General features: G+C 49.7%; 5 protein-coding genes and 2 non-coding genes across 7 annotated transcripts; 3 read left to right on the top strand and 4 right to left on the bottom strand.

The window, feature by feature from the left end:
- Positions 1-81: 81 nt before the first annotated feature.
- On the bottom strand, positions 82-1,322 carry Pmar_PMAR029045 (iron-containing superoxide dismutase, putative). Its single transcript, XM_002775892.1, has 10 exons — positions 1,207-1,322; positions 1,093-1,156; positions 962-1,045; positions 864-917; positions 722-807; positions 554-671; positions 465-507; positions 322-419; positions 207-275; positions 82-158 (listed from the first exon to the last, which is right to left on the bottom strand). Exons 1-10 carry the CDS (start codon positions 1,305-1,307, stop codon positions 123-125), a joined length of 753 nt encoding a protein of 250 aa, XP_002775938.1. The 5' UTR covers positions 1,308-1,322; the 3' UTR covers positions 82-122.
- A 71-nt stretch (positions 1,323-1,393) lies between these two features.
- Pmar_PMAR029044 (multidrug resistance pump, putative) lies at positions 1,394-4,125 on the bottom strand. The gene is made up of 6 exons (XM_002775891.1): positions 3,874-4,125; positions 3,739-3,825; positions 3,323-3,432; positions 2,652-3,275; positions 2,157-2,601; positions 1,394-2,107 (listed from the first exon to the last, which is right to left on the bottom strand). The coding sequence occupies exons 1-6, from the start codon at positions 4,092-4,094 to the stop codon at positions 2,029-2,031; spliced, it is 1,566 nt and encodes a 521-aa protein (XP_002775937.1). The 5' UTR covers positions 4,095-4,125; the 3' UTR covers positions 1,394-2,028.
- Positions 4,126-5,666: 1,541 nt separating this feature from the next.
- Pmar_PMAR029043 (hypothetical protein) lies at positions 5,667-9,917 on the top strand. Its single transcript, XM_002775890.1, has 25 exons — positions 5,667-5,869; positions 5,988-6,083; positions 6,131-6,220; positions 6,270-6,369; positions 6,426-6,539; positions 6,586-6,647; positions 6,695-6,837; positions 6,927-7,036; positions 7,088-7,180; positions 7,228-7,335; positions 7,385-7,511; positions 7,556-7,649; positions 7,703-7,808; positions 7,853-8,046; positions 8,090-8,172; positions 8,250-8,342; positions 8,385-8,524; positions 8,570-8,683; positions 8,729-8,859; positions 8,910-9,117; positions 9,163-9,227; positions 9,272-9,383; positions 9,431-9,584; positions 9,631-9,744; positions 9,791-9,917. Exons 1-25 carry the CDS (start codon positions 5,698-5,700, stop codon positions 9,842-9,844), a joined length of 2,877 nt encoding a protein of 958 aa, XP_002775936.1. The 5' UTR covers positions 5,667-5,697; the 3' UTR covers positions 9,845-9,917.
- Positions 9,918-9,983: 66 nt separating this feature from the next.
- Pmar_PMAR029042 (hypothetical protein) lies at positions 9,984-13,648 on the top strand (the record flags this gene model as incomplete). Its single annotated transcript, XM_002775889.1, has 16 exons — positions 9,984-10,080; positions 10,130-10,345; positions 10,395-10,523; positions 10,570-10,726; positions 10,840-10,998; positions 11,053-11,115; positions 11,166-11,313; positions 11,360-11,414; positions 11,485-11,632; positions 11,681-11,766; positions 12,471-12,522; positions 12,679-12,756; positions 12,993-13,073; positions 13,229-13,354; positions 13,467-13,606; positions 13,629-13,648. The coding sequence occupies 16 exons, from the start codon at positions 9,984-9,986 to the stop codon at positions 13,646-13,648; spliced, it is 1,755 nt and encodes a 584-aa protein (XP_002775935.1).
- On the bottom strand, positions 13,097-13,169 carry Pmar_PMAR029041. Its single transcript has one exon. It is a non-coding gene; the product is annotated as a tRNA-Thr (tRNA).
- Positions 13,649-14,302: 654 nt separating the features above from the next.
- Positions 14,303-17,292, top strand: Pmar_PMAR029040 (hypothetical protein; the record flags this gene model as incomplete). Its single annotated transcript, XM_002775888.1, has 14 exons — positions 14,303-14,372; positions 14,555-14,673; positions 14,954-15,015; positions 15,156-15,211; positions 15,260-15,329; positions 15,377-15,445; positions 15,490-15,633; positions 15,910-15,969; positions 16,060-16,213; positions 16,259-16,366; positions 16,420-16,515; positions 16,566-16,622; positions 16,775-16,837; positions 16,924-17,292. 14 exons carry the CDS (start codon positions 14,303-14,305, stop codon positions 17,290-17,292), a joined length of 1,497 nt encoding a protein of 498 aa, XP_002775934.1.
- On the bottom strand, positions 14,759-14,830 carry Pmar_PMAR029039. Its single transcript has one exon. It is a non-coding gene; the product is annotated as a tRNA-Thr (tRNA).
- Positions 17,293-18,380: the final 1,088 nt, after the last annotated feature.

Here is an 18,380-nt window from a genome sequence, read left to right as displayed (position 1 = left end):
AGAGAGTATGAAAACAATCGATTACCTCTTCCCTTTTATAACTTGGGGAAACTCAACAACTCTGATATGATAGTGGTAAAATAGAAAAAAGATATAGAATCATCCACTCGTGTTGGTGACTCTTACAACTCACGCTCACTGGAGTCACCGTCCGGTAACTGAGGCAAAGAGAAGGCTGATGACTGCTGTCTTACATGGAGACTAACCATATCAGAATCAAGGTGAGTGAAGCCTCCTTGGATGTATCTCTCGTTAACCGCTGACCAGTCAACAACCTGTGAATGGTAACTCAAACGTATCAGGATCACTGTCGCCTCTTACGTTCCACCAAGCGTCGATGTGTGCACTTCTATTGTTCTTGTACTTGAGATAGTAAGCATGCTCCCAAACGTCTAATCCCAGCAAGGGGACTAGTTCAGCTGAACAAACACAGCTGTAGCAACTAACCAATACATGTACCCTACGAGAGACCATCTGTGGAGTGTCCTGATTCTGGGTCGATAGAATCTAATAGCAACCATTTGAATAATATCTCAAACTCCATCACCATCACCTTCAACGTATTATCTTCCGTAGAGGTATCCACTACTAGCCAAACCCATCCAGCTCCGAAGCGACCCTCAGCGAGGCTCGTGAAGCCGGACACGAACTTCGAGAACGATCCGAAATCTCTGAAACGGCGATGAATATATTCATAGACGGCTGCATCACCAGAGCTTACTGGTCAATAGCTCTTCTGATAGCTCCTTCTGGCTCCCCTCCACCATCTTTGGACATGCTGGCGAAATAGAGCTCGTGATTCACGTACTGAGGGGATACAGAAGCCCTTGAGAAACGTCATATCAATTTTCCTCGTCTATTACCCCTCCGCCATTGTTCCTGATTTTATCCCTCAACGCCACAGGAACTTCGTCCAACTAACACATACGATGTTTCTCATCAGAAAAAGCGATAGCACTACCTTAGAAAGGAGACCATCTACACCCAGTTTGGCCAGGTATTTATACTCCGGCATGGACCGGAGCTGACGGGCAGCCGATGAGAACTGATTGGAGGAATATAAGGAAGCAGTGGTGGTTCGATAACCTCCACCTTATCCGCATACGCCTTGTAATGTCCAACATGGTGTACACGCATAGTCTCAGCGTCTATGTAACTGCCAATCGATACCCCGATCCACTGCAGCTCTCCAGTCCATAGACTTACGGCTCTAAGGCATCGTAGTCATAGCCTAGAGGGGTCGGCTCGTACGGCTGCGAAAACACGCATTGCAGCAAGAGTACCACCGATAGCCACAACGATCTCATGATAGGGAACAAGCTGTGCTGTATGAATACTCGCCGCCCCCCCCCCCCCCTATCCAGTAATACTGACAACACAAGGCGCGGTAGAGTAATGGTTGTTGATCCGATTAAGCGCTACTGTCATCTACCCTAAGCCGAAGGGCAGCATGAGCGAATGAATAACAACCGGAGCAGCAGTGATATTATAATGAGAGAGAAGACTTTCTATCATTCTTGTGTCCATCTACACTATAAACCAACCGGCATCCGTCGGCTTGCATAACCACCACAGTCCTCCCGACTCCATTGCTGCTTCCACAACAACTACGGCTGCCCGCCTGGCACGCCGTCAATTGTCATCACTCGGGAAGAGTCGTTGGACGTGTGGTGATAGTACTGGTGTTAAAAGAATAAATAACGGCAAATATAACAACACGCCACCAGAGATAATTCATCAGATGTTTGCTGGATATGTCAGTGCAGTAATCGAGTGGAAAGCAATGCCCCTCACGAGACTAGTACCACATGGGAGAGGACAACAGATTTACACGTGTCGAAGGTGACAGTAGAAAACACATCCCACAGAGCAGTCTTAAGCAAGGTATGTTACACCTTGGAACATTACCGACCATTTCGAGAGCTGACACACACACTGAGAGAGTAGCAACAGAGGAAAGAGGCATTCTAATAGAATTGTCAGGCTGGGCGCTTTCAGGCTTATTGTGTTGAGGAGAATAGTCGTATACTACTGCGCAGCTGCCGCTACACCTCGAGTTACTTCCGACCGTAGACGAGCCTCCCTGCATACCTTTATCCAATCGGTCCTGAAATAACAATACGACTCCATCTCCCTCTACGGATTGTTACTATTACTTGCATATGATCAACACCATCACTACAACAGAAGTGCCATAACCAGCGATGAGGCCGAGCCATAGGCCGTAGACACCTCCGTTGAGTTTGAGACCATATATGTAGGAAATTGGAAAACCGACGACCCAACAACAAACCGCAATGATGTTGGATGATATCTTTGATCGGCCTTGGTTAAGGAGCACTTGGAAGGCAGGGGTAAGGCACATCATAGCAGCTATTCCAACAGCCACATAGGGAGAGAGGCTCTTAAGGAGACTCTGTACTTCGGGATCATCAGAGGCAGCTGGTGCGAGAAGAGGTAGCAAGGCCACGTATGCAGCGCCGAGGACTACACCCGAGACCAGAGTGAGCTCCAAACCGACCTCCACCGTTCTTTTAGCATCTGCTATTCGGAAGGACGATATAGCAGCAGCGACACGTACGCCAACACCCTGGCCGATTCCTGAATAAAAAACGAGTGATAGCAGTCAATTTTTAAAGAGGCCTGTCTACCTGTAGAGAAGACGAAGAAGAGGTCCATCATCGACAGAGACAGGTTGTGAGCAGCTATAACTACTGATCCCATCTTAGCCGCCATAAAGCATAGTAGTTCATATTGGATCTCCTCTGTGAGAGCACCCCAGGCTGCAGGTAGTGCTAGTCCAAGGAGTATCTTCCATCTCTTCGGGTTGGTAAGAGTCTTGGCCGTCCAACCGTCCCACGTACGCTTATGATACCCTTTCCATGCAAAGCAATAGAGGATGTACATAACCGTACGAAGGAAACGAGTTATGGTAGTGGCGATAGCAGCACCGATGAGGCCTAGTCCCATAGGGAAGGTCATCAAGTAGGCCACTCCTAGGTTCACAACAACCGCCACGTTATCGATGATCATGGAAGGTTTTACTATCCCTTGAGCGGAGAGATAAGAGCGGCAAGAGAAGAATACAACGTCACAGAGGATTGACAACTGCGAGTAGGTTGTATATTCCCCTGCAAGGTATGCGAGATTAGCGTCGAAGCCCATGTACTCCAAAAAGTCTGCCGTAAACCAACGCGTGACAATAACAGGAACACACATAAGAGTGAAGCAGCACAGGCCTAGCTGGAACCACTCGCCGACCAGCGTGTAGTTACCTGATGACGTGGGATCATTGGTATGAGAGTAAGAGATATTAGCTTACCAGCACCGAATGCCTGACTACATAAAGTGGATAATTGAATGACTGATTCGAGGACCATAACGTCGAAGAGAAATGTCCATATACCGGCAACACCACAAGCCGCCAGGTATCTAGAGAGAGGGAGAAGATAGCATCGATGAACGTAACATTCGGACACTACTCCTAGTAATACCACCACTGCTAGTACTTACGCCTCTACTACTACTATAGCTTGTACCACTACTAGTGTGATCGCTATTATTGACACTATTAATACCACAGTTCATACAACTACTTGACCCCTACTACTACTACTACTACTACTACTACTACTACTACTACTACTACTACTACTACTACTACTACTATATAGCTTATACCACTACTAGTGTGATCGCTATTAATACCACTATCAATGCTACCACTCCCACTATTACTCGGTCCCCAAGTGGCCAAGGATAAATTGGTCCGTCATATCATGGAAATTGCGTGCCGCTGAGGACAACGCCACGGGTATAGAGTACCTGAGCACAGCAAGGATGAAACTGAGATATGCATAAAGTCGTCATTACCCGCAGAGAGTGCAAGCTTCGTCAAACCTAGACTTGCAAGATCTTGTAACTAAATTGTCAGCCAAGTCTTGTAACGTATGTTCGCGCCCCTTGAGTTCCTCCCCTCCCTTGGCTATAGGGGGAAGGAGGGGCGTTCGTATACTAGGTTTGTCGGAGTCTTCACCACCACTACTGCAGTCAGTACTGTCGCTACTACTACCACCACTACTGCCGAGTAACATTGTTGTACTACTAGAAATACAAATAGATTCTGATACAAAAACCAAAAAATCACAGCCATATAACAAGCCAGTCAGTCTGATCGTATCCCCGTCGCTTCCTGTCAAGGCAGATATCCACTTGTGTTCAGAAGTTCTCAAATGTTCAATCTTGCCCCACCCTTACACCATACAAAACCTCCTTGTTGTAAAATACTTTATCAATAAGGAGTTGCAATAACAAGATAATAAATGGTTTATTATTTTTCGAAGTGAACCAACTTGGTGTTACTATCCTAGTACATCCATGACACAATCAGCGTAGTCTAAAATGGAATAATATAAACTCTCTTCGAAATAGGGACCTGCTGGGGAATTTGCGCAACTTTGCAACGCCGACCTCCACAGAATCGCTCCTCTTGCATACGGAAACTCTTGGTCGAGGCTTCCCTCAGTGCGATTAATCTCTAGGGTCCTCTCTTGCGAGACAATCCATTTCGCGATATACGACCAAGCAACTACACGGTCCATATATTTGTCTATGTTGATCTACTGCTAATTACAAATGCAGGTTGGTTTGATATGCAGGATGGGCACAGACGGGCCAACACAATGGGTCGACATCACACAAAAGTCTCTTCGGAGGTCAACAATCAACCGAAACGGTTTATTCGCATGGGTAGTAGAGAACCCTCGAGCCATGGGCTGTTAGATTGGGCATGTATTCAGTAACAGTATAGATATGCTTCACCAGTGACAGTACAAAAATATCAAGGATATCCATGAAAGACAAAAACAAAATTCGCTGTGGTATGGGGACAAAGCCGCCGTGAAACTGTCACTCGCCATAAAAATATACGGGAGCATTTGTCTGTGTGTGTTGTGACAGTTTGTTCCAAGTTATGTAGGTAGTCCACTAGAGTGTTTCAAGCTCGTTACTTATAACTATATGTACGTAGACGTTTCGTAAGGGTTTAGGTTTACTTGCATTCATAGCTAGATGGGTATAAGAGTTGCGCAAGATTTGTTCACCAATGCTCTTGTTTTAGGAAGTATCGATACTAGAGCGAATGACCGTATCAGTTCAATACTTCCTTATATAGACTGTGATGGCTAGACTCAGATGAATAGTATCGAGATCGCATTCGAATACCATCTATTCAGTGGATAGAGCCTCTATGGCTGTGGAGGATACATTCAATGATATCAATCTCGCTCTTGGGGTTATATAGGCCCAACAAACCTGTAGATGAAGATCGTCCCCTCAGCGATTTCTGACGTATACGAATTTTAATTGGCGTTTGTCATAGCGACTCAGAAATGCAGGGGATGTTCAACGTAACTTGAGACAAGTGGAAGTACAGACGAGCCATATCAGGACTCATAGTCCACTCGATCTTCTTGCGAGTATCCACAGTGACATTTCTGAGCAGAAGGTATGAGTGAAACTCTGGTCACTAAAATGCTCGAGCGTAACTTCTATCACTGCTGTTGATAATCGTCACTTCGTGTTGGGTTTTTAGTCGTATGCAAATACCAATTATGGATTAGTAGGCCCTTTGGGTAGAGGGAGAGCGTATCGTGATAGTTTACCATAGGGTTTACAACGCCATTTCGTTGTTGACTGATGATGCTGGCGACGGTTCCCACGTCGGTCCTTGGGCCCACATTACCGATGGCAACGCCGGATTTCGAGCAAGATGAGCCGGCCCAGCAGCCTACTCCAGAGAATCTGGTCAATGCTTCTAGGGCTCAGGCTGAGGCTACCGAACGGTTGTTGATGCCCATGAATGGTCAAGGTACGAGGCTGAGGGGCTCGATCGGATTCGAAGGGGTGCCCTAGTCGGCCCCTCTGAGATGTTCTCTCCCGAAATGATCCGACCTTCGGTGAATGTAGGCACGTTGGAGTGGTATCAGGTACATTACCAGGGATGGAAGGTAGCGGACTTGTCTATCGGCCGCTCAGTATGCTGGCCAAAGACTCTACTGCGGAGGCTGTGACAGGTCTACCCCGTATGTGGAGAATACTCGATCCCATCGTTCGTGATGAGCTGTGTTAGGTGGTGCTCTCCTCGCCCAACTGCCTGAACCGTCAGGCCCCGTGGCTGAGCGTTTAGAGAGGAATGTGATGCAGCTGCAATTGGGCAGGGGTAACCTCCGCATCCACTGTCCTATATCGATGCTTCTGGTCATTGCCAGGTGCGGTCGGTCCACAGGCGGGTACTGTCACGAGTGCTCTGGGAGATCTCAAGGATCGGGGTGGCGCAGGAGTGGATGAGGCTATACGGAATGGCAAATTGTGAGGCATACGTTGGCCGTGCTCTCGCCTATGAGGGTATTCGTTGTTACCCTTAGGCATCTTAGTTTGGCTTCCCAACACAGTGATGTGGTGACTTCAGTGGTGACTGAGGTTCATATGGCTGCTCAGCAGATTATACATGCTGAAATGGAAAAGAGGAAAACTGATATGTAGTGTGGATGCGTGGGTTGACGTGGGAGGTGGTGCTGCGATTAGGTATGAGCGACTCCGATCAAAACTTCTCCAAGGGGAAGTACCTTCGACCGGGACTGCCGATGGTAATAGAAATTAGGTTTCTTGTTATCACTTGGTGGTATGCGGTCAGGTAGTGATGGTGGACGTAGGGTGAAGGGGCTAGTACCTGAGTCGAGTCGGAGGATACTGGAGTTGCTTATTAAACCTAAAGCTAACTGTCCTGAGGTCTTTGACAGTATCGTCAAGTTAGACTGCCATGATGGGAAGGGAGAGGTCGTAGGGTTTGGGGTTGTGGGATTTGGGGATATAACCTTGAGATTTCTATTCCTCTTTTGCTGTGATTGATATCGACATTTGCTCAGAAGGCGGATCTTTGGTCGGCCTTCGAGTGGGCCACATCAGCCCGAGACCCCGTCCCACCCGCCAATGCCCATCAGTTCATTGCTGGCTCGCTTGGATATTTGAATAAACGGTAGTTCGATCCAATTCAATGCTAACTCACTTGGTGAGCATACGTTCATAGATACGTCGAGGGCCTGATGGCCACTGTGTACTCCTCTGGCAGGCCCAGTGCCATTAGCGGCGATATGAGGCATCCAAAGTCTCATGCAGAAAGGTAGGGATAGCTGCGTGAGTGTATCATTACGATATCCATCAACCTAGGCTTGACCTCACATTCCAGTACGGCAGAGTTGTCTTTGACGATAACAATTTCCCTTATTCGCATCTACATGAGGTATGGTTCGCCTTATACACTGCCGTTCGAGCTAAGTGAGTCCGCTGGTCTACACTGTATGGGGTGTATAGGGCTCTTGATCAGCTTCGTATCGGTGGTTGAGACTCTGTGTGCTGAGCCCTCACTGTTGGTGGCCTGCCCTCCCCTCGGGTCCTTCGGGAAGGCTCTGGTGGCCCGTATGGCCGCCGTGAAGGGTACTGGTGGGCAGCAGGTGAGACATGCTGCTAGGTGTTCGCTAAGCTAGTCTCGGTTCAGGGTCCTACACCTACCGCCATGGCAGACTATGACGATGGCAGTAGTGGTCCACTGCAGGTCTTGCTAGCCCTTGTAGATCGGCCCTTGGGAGAGGGTACTACTGTACTGCCTCATTTTTATGCAACCACTCCATGGTCTTTTATTCAGATACAATGGGCTCAGCAACAATCGATGGCGGGGCTCCAAGGCTGACCTCGCCGGACTTCTCTGTGACTCGTGTCTTGCCTAATTGCACTGCTGAGGATTGGACCTGGTACTTGGATGGTCCTATGGGTATTGGCACGATGGGGGCATCAGGTTCAATCTGATGGAGTGTCTGCACCCTAGCTTCTCCACAGTAGAGACTCTTACCAAACTTCAGCTTGTCCAGGATAAAATCGCCAATTTACCGTCAGAGTACTTTGACGACCCACAGGCCCCTGCTGCTGACGGGGGAGTTGGTGCTCGCCCTCAAGGCGGCAACAGCAACGCTATGGCTATTGCTGATGCTGGTGAGCCCGATGGGGTGATAGTGCACGTTTATGCTGGTATCAGGACCTACTGGTTACGATCGGCAGAGGAGGAGGACTGTTGGCGGTCCGAGTAGGAGCAAGAGGGCGAGTTGGAAGCTGGCCAAGGTAGTAACTGGGATAGGGCCCGTATTGGTGGGACTGGCTACTCATAGTGATTGGTCGAGAGGAAGCTCATCGTTCAGTTACTCTTACTCTCACTGCAATTCCCACGTGCGTTTGAGGTCCTCAGTGGGGGATCTGAGGCTCAGGAGACCACAGCTATATGGATGCGACTGGTGAGGTGACTACCTATCGAGATCCTCAACGTGTCCTCTCAGTATCTCAACCGTCCTCATGGCAGTGGTATTATGACAGCTCTGAGGTCGGCTCATCTGGAGGAAGGGGAGTTCGAGAGCTCCCTGGCCACTGCTGTGATGCACTATGCACAGAAGCGGTTCACACTACAGGAGACTCTCAGGTAGGAATTTCTCACTCTCCTATGTGGCAGCGGTCTTTTAATCAGATTCTTGCCAGCGTTGATGCCACGTTGCAGAGTGGAGGTCCTTCGGGAACTGCTGCTGAGTCATACGGAATCCAACGTTAATGGCGGAGCGGAGGTGGTCGATGAGATCGTTGGGTGAGGATATGTAATTAGCGAGAGGTGTGGTATTGGTCAGTCTAGGTTTATCGACCCTGCCACAGGAGAGGTCCATCGAGGCCTCTTGCACAGTTCTGCTCTCGCTAGCGTCATGGACGAGAAGGCCTCGGCATCCACTGACGGCAAGGAGAACGTTGTGGCTGCTATCGGCAATGGTGCGGATGGTATAGGGGTGATGCTCACACTGACATGGAGCTCGTCTCAGGTCCTACCACTAGTGGTATGTTCAGCACACCTAATGCCTTGGCCCTACCCTCAGCGGCATCTACTTCATCGAAGCGGCACCAACCACAGCAAAAGCAGCAGCAGCCGTCAAAGTCGGTGTATGTCGAGACGTGCCGCTATTGTGGACGGTGTGCTGTCGACATGGGCCACCATGGGCTCGGGATGAAGCTACTGCATTGTGCCGGCGAGTATGGCTGAAGGAGCCGTGCTAGGTGTGTAGGTTCTGTTGGCAGGTATAAGGAGGTGGTAGCTGTGATGGTACGGTGTCTCACATCACCCGCACTAGTACAGGAGATCAGTAGGCTCCCTGTATAGCGAGTTACGGCTTGAGGATCCCTGTAGGCGACCCTTCTAGCTCCTTACTGGCTGTGATCGAGATGCTGATGAAGATATACGATACGAACCCTAGTAAATGGAGCCTAGACCGTGTGGAGTGGGATGAGGCGAAGAGACTGTAGACTCGTCGAGGAGAGTGGTTCCGAATTGGTGGACGTGTGGTAGGTATTCGTTGCTCCAGTTCGAGCGTCTATGCGCTAGTGGCCGTTATGAAGAGGCCATTAGCCACTTTGACCGCCATCAGCTGTTGGGAGGCAGCAGTGATAAGAGGACGGGTGGGGCTCGGGCCTCTATTGCTAGGGGGCTCCTCAATGCTTATGTAACTAGAGTGGCACCAGTTGCGTAGTTAGCAGTGATGGCGTCAGGTCCCACTACTGGTACATGCCCAGAAGACAGCCTCTCGTGAGGTGATCAGAGATCGTGTAGTAGAGCTGCAGAAGTTTGTAGCCGCCAACGTGGCAGAGGAGGTGATGCGGCAGGTAGACGGGTAATTCGACAGTGCTGAGGTTTAGTGCATCTTGTCAGGTGTCACCAGCGACTCTGCGAGCTCTGGCGGAGCTGTCGGTGTATCTACGATGAATATAATACTAATGCTCCTTATCTTGCATCGCTCCGCTGCTGCCTTGGTTATCGTTGAGGCTCAACGTTTCATAAGTTGGAGTCTTTTCCCGCGTTGAGTATTTCTGCTGATGGATTCTTCCTAACATGTTAGTGACTAATGGTGTTCCTGTCGACTGGGCCTGCAAGTGAGGGGCGTCCTCAGCGAGCCTCCCTCGCCAGCAGCAAGTTCAGTACCCCTTTTCCGGTCATTCGGGGTGGTAGCAGTTTATGCTGACTGCTTACACATGATACCTGAGTGGTCAGGTCTGGAGGACAGCGCTTCGAAGTCGGTGTTGGAGCCTAGAGACTATCCAGCTGACGTTGGTGATGGCCAAGACTCCAGCATTACCTTTTTGGGGGATGTTGTCCGAGGGATGGTATGGTGTAACGGAGTGGATGGAGGGCGACCACAGCTACTTTGCGCTGGGGATAGAGGCCTCACTTGGTTGGAGGTTGAGGATGATGTTTCACATAAACCGGGTGAAAAGTACCTTGCCGTTGATGGAGTCATCGTATGTGATGGTGCTAGGTTCATATAGTCTCTCGGTCCGGGCGGGGCGTCCTGGTACAGCTTCGGATCTAGAGTTGACAGATAATAACAGACCAGTCCGTGTGAGTGTCACTGCGAGAGGGATTCTCGTATTGGGGACTACCAACGGTGAGTGGTCACAGTAGTTCAGGGCGGATGGGCAGGCCTGAATTAGGTTCTCTGTACACGGTTGACCCCACGACCAGGGAGGTAACGCCATTCTACTCGCCTTCTGGAGAGGAAGAGGAGGAAGAGGATCAGCTGATCGATTTCGATGTCGCCACTGGCGGGCATTTGATCGCTATGATATCCGCCCTCGGGGGCCTGAAGGTGTAGGCATGTTGGTCTGGGGTTAGGTATATGTGTCCTGTATGTTAGTACTACCTAGATGAGACCATGTGGCTTATCGTGGACTGAGGCTTGGATGATGCTTGTGTATGTGCAGGTATCACTGTAATGCGATGAGGCGTGGTCCGGTGTATCGTCGGCCTGTGAGTGGAAGTGGTGCGGACTCTACTGGTGGGGGAGCTGGGGTGGTCCTCAGCGGCAGTTCGTCATGCCGATTCATCGATTCTGAGAATATAGTCGCGGTGACCAGCGGCAGGTGGGCTATGGACTGATGCTATGGATCACGATGGAGTTCTTGCTCAATTGACAGGCACATACAAATGTTCGACTTGCGCGTGTCTCCAAGTGCCGCCGCTTGTGCCGTTCTGAGTTTGTAAGATCTCGCTCACCTCAGTGTTGAGGAAACTATCTCGAGGGGCTCAGGTCCACTGGATCAGCTGGCTCCTTATCGACGTCGCTAACGTGTCTGAGCACGCAGCCGGAGAGTGGCATCCTGTGTGCTGGCGACTCGGAGGGGCGTATGCATGTGTGGGACTGGAGAAAGGGAAAGGCCTCTCCAACTGAACCTAGGGTGGGCAGTGGAGGTATCAATTAGAGATAGATGAGTCGTTGATCAGGTATCAAGGCTGGCCCACAGCGTGAACACGAGTTGTTGTTGTGAGACCTCTGCTGGTAGTAATAGTAGAAGTAGTAGTAGTAGTAAAAGGACAGTCTGGTGTAGAACGTGTGTGTCTGTGTGTAGGCCCGTCCTCGACCCTCTGCATGGTTTCGGGTGGCGTGGACGGCCAAGTATGTCGATGGTTGTGGAATCCTGATAGTCATGGGGCTGGTTCGTCTACTATGGCGCCTAGGGATCAAAACGGACAGCGGCGGAGCAAGGCGGAGAGGCGGTAGGAAGGCTCGTGTGGACCTACTGAGCACTAGGGTTCTTGATGCAGGTGGTGGCCGGGCTTATCGCCAACTACGGACTCTCCTCTAGCTCGGATGTGGAACACTAAGGCAACAGCAGCAACAACAGCACGCGGTGCATCTACTACTATCCAGAGGTGGCGATCCCTAAGGAGGGTGACTTGTGTCCCTTGAGTATGCTCATTTAGGTTCACAGTCGATCAGAGTACAGCAGTGACGTCAGTGGCAGCCACCGAAGGCCCAAATGGGAGCTGTGTTGTTGCGTATTCTACCGACACAGGAGTGGTCGGCCTTTGGGCATCCACTACCTCACTCTGAATGTGAAGTGTCTCCACTACGTATCCATGAATTCAGTTTGGTTAGTCACTACGGTTAATTGGGTGGGCAGCAGCTGTAGTGGTTGTCGCTCACATACCTACTCCAAAGCGAATCCGAGATGTTGTGAAATTGAACTGATCTATCTCCCACTTCAACTTTGTTGTCGAAGATTTCCTACCAGGCCGTTTAGATACGGAGAGTTTCCTGGGCGGACTCGCCTCGTTGGCACTTTCGTCGTGGACGGCCTGTTCCAGCTCTGTTTTCAGCGTCGGTTTGCCCGACAATGGGCGCCGCGATGTCGCACGCCCTCGATAAATGTTCGCATCCGCGAATGATCACCCCGCGCGGCATGGAACTGGGGCGGGCGAGCCCCAGGGAGGTTTGCAGGGTTGATGCTGGTAAGGGGCAATTCGGCAGAAGGCGAGGGGCTAAGAGGAAGAGAAATAAAGTGGAGGCGTGGTGAGAACGGTGTAGGCTGTGGTTCAGCTCTCTCGCTCACAGGGTCGAATACACGAGAATGCAACATGATGACGGGTCCTGGTACGAAGGGCAAGTATGTGGTGGTATAAAGCATGGATGGGGGAGAATAGAATATCCGTGAGATTAGGACTGTCGTCTCCTCTGTTGGGCTTCCGAGTGAGGTTGAAAGTATAACCCGATCTTCTACTCTGGTGCTAAGTCTGAACGATTGGGTGGATTCTTTTGTTAGAAATGGTGAATACTACGAAGGGCAGTGGGAAGGTGGGAGGGCCAAAGGTCGGGGAACATACAAAGGCAAAAGGAGCAGGTGGGGCGGGAGTGCATCACTCAAGTGCTTCAACGTCTCAGCTAGTATCTTCGATCGAATCTTGCTACAGTCATCTTACTCTATGAATGTGGTGTCTTTAGTGTCTACAAACTCCGTTATACTCATGCTGATGCTCGACAATCAAGACGCGCAAACTTTCGTTAACTTTGCAGCGTGGCAGTTCATATGTGGTCGCCAGGAATCGTGCCGTAGTCTCGCCAGAACCGTAATGATAGGTATCGAGGGAGCTGGGTGAATGGCCTCAAGCATGGAGATGGTGAAGAGAAATGGGTTGATGGATGTCGATACGCAGGACAGTAAGATATTCATATTTCACATGAGCCTTCTGCCGGAGTTGAACCGACGACCTCCCGCTTACTAAGCGGGTGCTCTACCAACTAAGCTAAGAAGGCTATGTGTTACTTCGCCGCTTTCGATCCGTAAATGGATGAGGCTTCAACAACCCTCTCAGATACGTGGAGGGCAACAAACATGGGATCGGTTGCTTCAAATGGCCCGATAACTCTTCCTACTGGGGGCAGTTCCATATGGATCACATAGAGGGACAGGGAGAATTCCGATGGCCGGATGGCAGGATGCAAGTCACGGCATCAGACCAATCGCTCACATGCGACGCTTCGCAACCGTTCGTGCCAGTCTTTCGGCGCTTCATAACTGTTTACTGAGTGAACCTTAGTGTAGTGGTGTAGGTATCGTGGTGGTTGGAAAGATGACCGTATGCACGGTGATGGGAAGTTTTCCTCGCCAGATGGTATATTCCGGGGAGGAGGCTACGCGGATAGCTGCTCACTCGGTGGTGCTGGAGCGGTGGTGTCAAGCTCCTTATCAGGTGACCACTTCGGTTCCTTCAGGCATTGAAGGTCTCGAGTGATGCGATGGTCGTGTGTACGGAGGCGAGGCAGGATGATTCGCGATGCTAGGGGACGTTGGAGCCAAAGTAGAGGGTGGAAACGGAGTGAGTTCACACTTGAGATTCGGGGGATCAATCGCATAGACGTTATATAATTTGGTCTCCGCTTCATGATGAGTTTCCCTAGGCTCATCAGTCGTCTCGATAGATTTGAATGCTCTTATGATCGATGCTCCCATATGTGGACTTTGCCTTTCATGCATAGCATTGGCAAGAATCTTCAAGGTGTTTCTCTTGAAAACTGACTGATCTGCGTTTGATTCAATGAATTTGATGCTGCTGCGTGATCTTTGATCTTCTTGATTCATAATTCACCAGAACTCACGGCTGGACATGGGTGCGTGGTACAGCGGTATTGACGCGGAACATGACGCATTATTCGTTGTCCTTGTCAGTGGTGTGTGCCAATCTTGCAGTAGCATTGTAGCCTCAGTTCTATCTGGAGGTGTTGCTGCCTCTTTACTGGTAGCTCGGTCAGAATGAAGCTGACCGAGATGAATTGAGGCATCGCCGCCGTGTTGATCAGGATCCTTTGTCTTACCAATGTTATCCGTCGCTCGCTCGAATCGTCTACTCAGAGCTCTCCCAAGCCGCATTATTGGCAGCCCTCTCACGATGCCTGGTCTGAGATGCATGTCTTCTGAAACCGCTACCCCCTTCGAATCTGTCATCGTCTGCGTTTCGGGTATGTTGACTATGGGCTAGCTATTTGTGCCTTTTCTCGCTGAGTTCACGAGGCTCATAAACCGCGGGCACGATTTCACGGATCACCTTTACATCACTTTCGCATTTCCATACGGTTTGTGCGTTGTGAGTTACTATGCTTGAAAGTGTTACGTGATAGGGTTGCAGATGTTTTTCTCCCAGGGACAAACAAGGTCGGCTTCGTCCGTGATTTATGCAGGGGTTGCATTCATCCAGTTGGTGGCAGCTTGGGGAGAACTCGTATGGCTATCCTGGGGCAAGACTTTACTGTCATGGCTGAGGTGAGCTTAGCGTTGAATTGAGGGAGAATTCCATTGTAAATCTTGGTACATACTATGTACAGTACATAGTAAGGTTGGTACATGAAGCCGGATGGCGGGATCGAACCGCCGACCTTCAGTTTACAAGACTGACGCTCTACCACTAAGCTAAACCGGCTTGAAAAAATTGTTGCTCTAGCGTACGCGTCGCGGACTACCTTGGTTGTCAGCTCGCATCATTTGTTTCTCTCGATATAGTGATTGTCCTTTCTATCGGATAGATCAATGTCATCTCCCGCAGGTGAATCTTCAGAGTGAGCGTGTTGAGGAACTGAAGGAAAAACTCGCTGACGCCTTCCCTGAGTAAACTCGTAATCATCATACTTTCATACTTACCCTCGTGACTCCTTGGCAGTGCCGGCAATTCCTTTGCAGGGACTATTCCCGTCGCGACGAGTCTAATTCGGATCTTAGGTGGCTTGGATGGCTCCCTCATGTCTCAGGTACTTGATTGGGGTAAAGCGTACACTGAAGGAAGTGACTGGGCAAGATACAGGGAGTAATTCCTCTAAACTTCCGTTCGCCTCTTACACTCTGTTTTCTGCAGCTCCTACACTCCGAAGGCAGCTGAGGATATGTGGGCCGGATGAACACAACATCCTCGGGAGGTTTTGCGAGTGAGTTTTATTAAAGAGTTAGTTGAGTGAGCTCTCGGTCTGCGCAGGTATCTCGCTCAGAAGGATATCGACATTCTGGACCTCAAGTCCGAAGTTGTGTCCGGATCTCATATCGGGTAACTTGCTGCTCATGTGCCTTGCTCGTGAGCTTCAGTTGCAGGTATGATGTGTTCGATACGACTATGACCATCGGCATTCCGGTAGGAGAGGATGCGGCAACGGAGCACTTGCAGCAAGAGCTGTCAAAACTTGGTGAGCTTTGCGAGAAGGTCATTCATGTGTACTTGTCTGTTGTGTTCGCCAGGTGAGAAAATCGGGGTTGAAGCAACTCTGTTGCCCCTCCCGTGAGCATCAGCATCCTCCCGCCCAACGCGCCGTGTTGCTAGCTTGTGATGATTTTTTATTCGCTGTCTCGCGGTGTATGGATATAACTCTTCATCGTAGTGTATAGGAGAGTTGGGTTTGTGAGTAAATCTTTGCTATTTACGTACTTAACAAGACTATAGTTCACTTATAGCAATGCTCATTGGGCTCTCCTAGAATCTATCGAAGTTGGGTTATTCGATGACGGTAATTCGAGGTTTTCGGGTTCTGACGAGGCTTTCGCTGGAAAGGACGGCCTTCGTCAGCAGTTGCACAAGTAGTAGTAGTAGTAGTAGTAGTAGTAGTAGTAGTAGTAGTAGTAGTAGTAGTAGTAGTAACGATGGGGAAGGACCTATTGGTGTCGCAGGTTATTGTTCGACCTAGTAGCAGAGAAATGTCGAGTGCAGCGGATGTCAGAGTTGGCAACATGGGCTACTATGGGTGACACGGCAGGGAGGGGGCTGTTGGAGAAATATAACGAGGCTGGGCAGAGTCTCTCCATAGCAGCTGAGAGAGCCAAGGTATGTATATAGTGATTGTTGGGATGGGGGGAGTGGTCGTGGTAGGACGGTGGAGTCTCGAATGGTCGCAACAGCAAGTCGGCACCCATTCACACTACTGTCGTCTCCATAGGAGACGATGATAGTGTGGAGGTTATTAGAATAATTCCCGAGGTAACCTGGCTGGTATTGCTGAGTAACACAAACTGCTATTGGTGCCTTCTCAGGCGCAGGGGGTACTGCTGACTGATATTGAAAGGCTTTGGTATGATAAATACGGTAAGAATTTGCAGCCTGTGCTGGAGCTCGCTGGATATAGGAATGTAGGGCGATATTGTGGCGTCTGTGGTTGCTTACTGGTAGCTCTACTTAGACGAGCCGATTTATCCATACGTGTCCAGGACTGCCGAGGTGCCGAGGTGGCCAGAAGGTGATGAAAGCCTCATGACTCTGAGTAATGCTGCGTGGTTAGGCATCATCACTATCACCGAAGACTGTGGATACTAGGCCCTCGATTGTCACTCCTGAGACGGTCCCACTACTCACCTCTATGAGTGGTCATCAATGATGACTCATCATCAGCAGCAAGGGTTCATCAAGACTCCTATATGCTTGGCAGATGGCATCCGGACTGATATCACTGAGGTAGGGATATAGTCGTGGTCTGTTATCATGGTGAAGACTTTAATAGTAATGGAATTGCTAAGGTCGACGTCGAATCCTTTTCTTAGTCCCCAGTCAGCGAGGCTAGAGTGTCTCGTATTTATGCTAATAGCGCTCCCCCCTCCTCCCCTTCGGCGACCCCAGAATCTACTGCGATGCTCGGATTGCACGGCATCACTGGAAAGAATATCAGTGTGGACCTGATATCAGCGATTATCACTAATTTCTATGGAGGGGAGAAACAGACTACTACGAGTAGATCAGCGGAGCGACTATCTTGTACGACTGATGCTGCTGCTGCCGAGGCTCTCTTCGGGCTATTGACGTTCTTTTGTGATGGTACCCCCGCCGCTACTACAGCGTATGGACAGTGTGGCTACGCTGACAGCGCTGCCGATAACAGCAATAGCTTCTTACAGCAGGTGAGATGGTACTGATGATGACATGAAGATGAGTTCGTCTTCTTAGTCGCCGCTAATGTCGGTTGAAGGCCTACTGGCGGAAGTCGACACGCCATCAACGAACTCAACAACCTTCGGAGCTACTCCTTGTAACGATCCGCGAGGAAATTTGGGCACGCTTATTGTGAGAGGTGACAGACTCTATCGGTTAGCATCTTGTTACGCGCCAACTACTACTGTTATCACTGATGGTGCAGTCGATGTGAAAAGATTCGGAAGAGCCCCATAAGTCGCTCAAGGCCAAATGACGTTGTCTTTGCTATTTAATTAAACACAGATTGCTCGCTGTGGAGGCGGGTAACGTTGTGGATGTTGACAGACTATTACTGGTGCTGTTATGATTGCTGCCGGTTGGAACTTCTAAGTCGCCTTGCTGTCGCTTTTGTCTTACCACCACTTTTCCCAATAATCGTACCACACTTCTGCTCCAACTTGAAGAATGTCTCAACGATAGTGTCGCTCATCGAATCGGAAGGAATATAAAATTACTACAAGAATTACTACGCCTGTAGTATCGTCAGTGGTAGGCTGGGTCGTGTTGTTACTCACATATCAGTATTAGCGGTGCCCCTATTAGACATACGATACGCATGATGTAGACGTGTGGTTACCTCGATAGAGTTACCCTGGGTCAATAATCCTGACTCCCTGGGTGATGATAGAAGTGTCGTTCGATGTTGTTTTTGCTGATGATTATGGTGATGACCATGATGATGATGTTATTGCCTCACTTTGTGGTGCATCTGCTGAAGTGCTGTTGTTATTGTGGCAAGTTGCCACTGGTAACATCACCATCAAGGAAGCCTTTTCTCGCAGTCCTTTGGGTCTTGGGTTGAAACAGTGCATTAGGGTTGAATAAATAAAAGATGTCGTCCGCGGGGATCGAACCCGGGTCGATGTTTGACCAACTATTAATTTCGTGCAAATTGCATGAAAAGAGCACATCGGCTCGTCAAGGTCGCGCTTGGTGCCTGGCGGTCACTGATAATCTTGCTGTGAGAGGATTGTACCAACAGGACTTGAAAAGGGATACGTGCTGGCTCGAGGGAGCTTACAGACGACTA

Source organism: Perkinsus marinus (assembly GCF_000006405.1).
Source record: "Perkinsus marinus ATCC 50983 genomic scaffold scf_1104296955288, whole genome shotgun sequence".
Taxonomy (NCBI): Eukaryota; Perkinsozoa; order Perkinsida; family Perkinsidae; genus Perkinsus; species Perkinsus marinus.
The sequence above is the reverse complement of the archived record's forward strand: the minus strand, read 5'-3'. Positions and strand labels throughout refer to the sequence as shown.

Bases quoted from the DNA above. Each gene is read 5' to 3' on its own strand.
- Pmar_PMAR029044 (XM_002775891.1), bottom strand. From the start codon at position 4,094: ATGTTACTCGGCAGTAGTGGTGGTAGTAGTAGCGACAGTACTGACTGC. The intron at 3,276-3,322 runs GTAAGCTAATAT...CCACGTCATCAG, and splicing joins TAGTCAGGCATTCGGTGCTG to GTAACTACACGCTGGTCGGC. The intron at 2,602-2,651 runs GTAGACAGGCCT...TTTTTTATTCAG, and splicing joins CTTCTTCGTCTTCTCTACAG to GAATCGGCCAGGGTGTTGGC.
- Pmar_PMAR029045 (XM_002775892.1), bottom strand. From the start codon at position 1,307: ATGAGATCGTTGTGGCTATCGGTGGTACTCTTGCTGCAATGCGTGTTT. The intron at 1,046-1,092 runs GTGGAGGTTATC...TCCTCCAATCAG, and splicing joins ACAAGGCGTATGCGGATAAG to TTCTCATCGGCTGCCCGTCA. The intron at 420-464 runs GTAGGGTACATG...GTGTTTGTTCAG, and splicing joins CACTCCACAGATGGTCTCTC to CTGAACTAGTCCCCTTGCTG.
- Pmar_PMAR029043 (XM_002775890.1), top strand. From the start codon at position 5,698: ATGATGCTGGCGACGGTTCCCACGTCGGTCCTTGGGCCCACATTACCG. The intron at 6,540-6,585 runs GTAGTGTGGATG...TGCTGCGATTAG, and splicing joins GAAAAGAGGAAAACTGATAT to GTATGAGCGACTCCGATCAA. The intron at 6,838-6,926 runs GTCGTAGGGTTT...ACATTTGCTCAG, and splicing joins GCCATGATGGGAAGGGAGAG to AAGGCGGATCTTTGGTCGGC.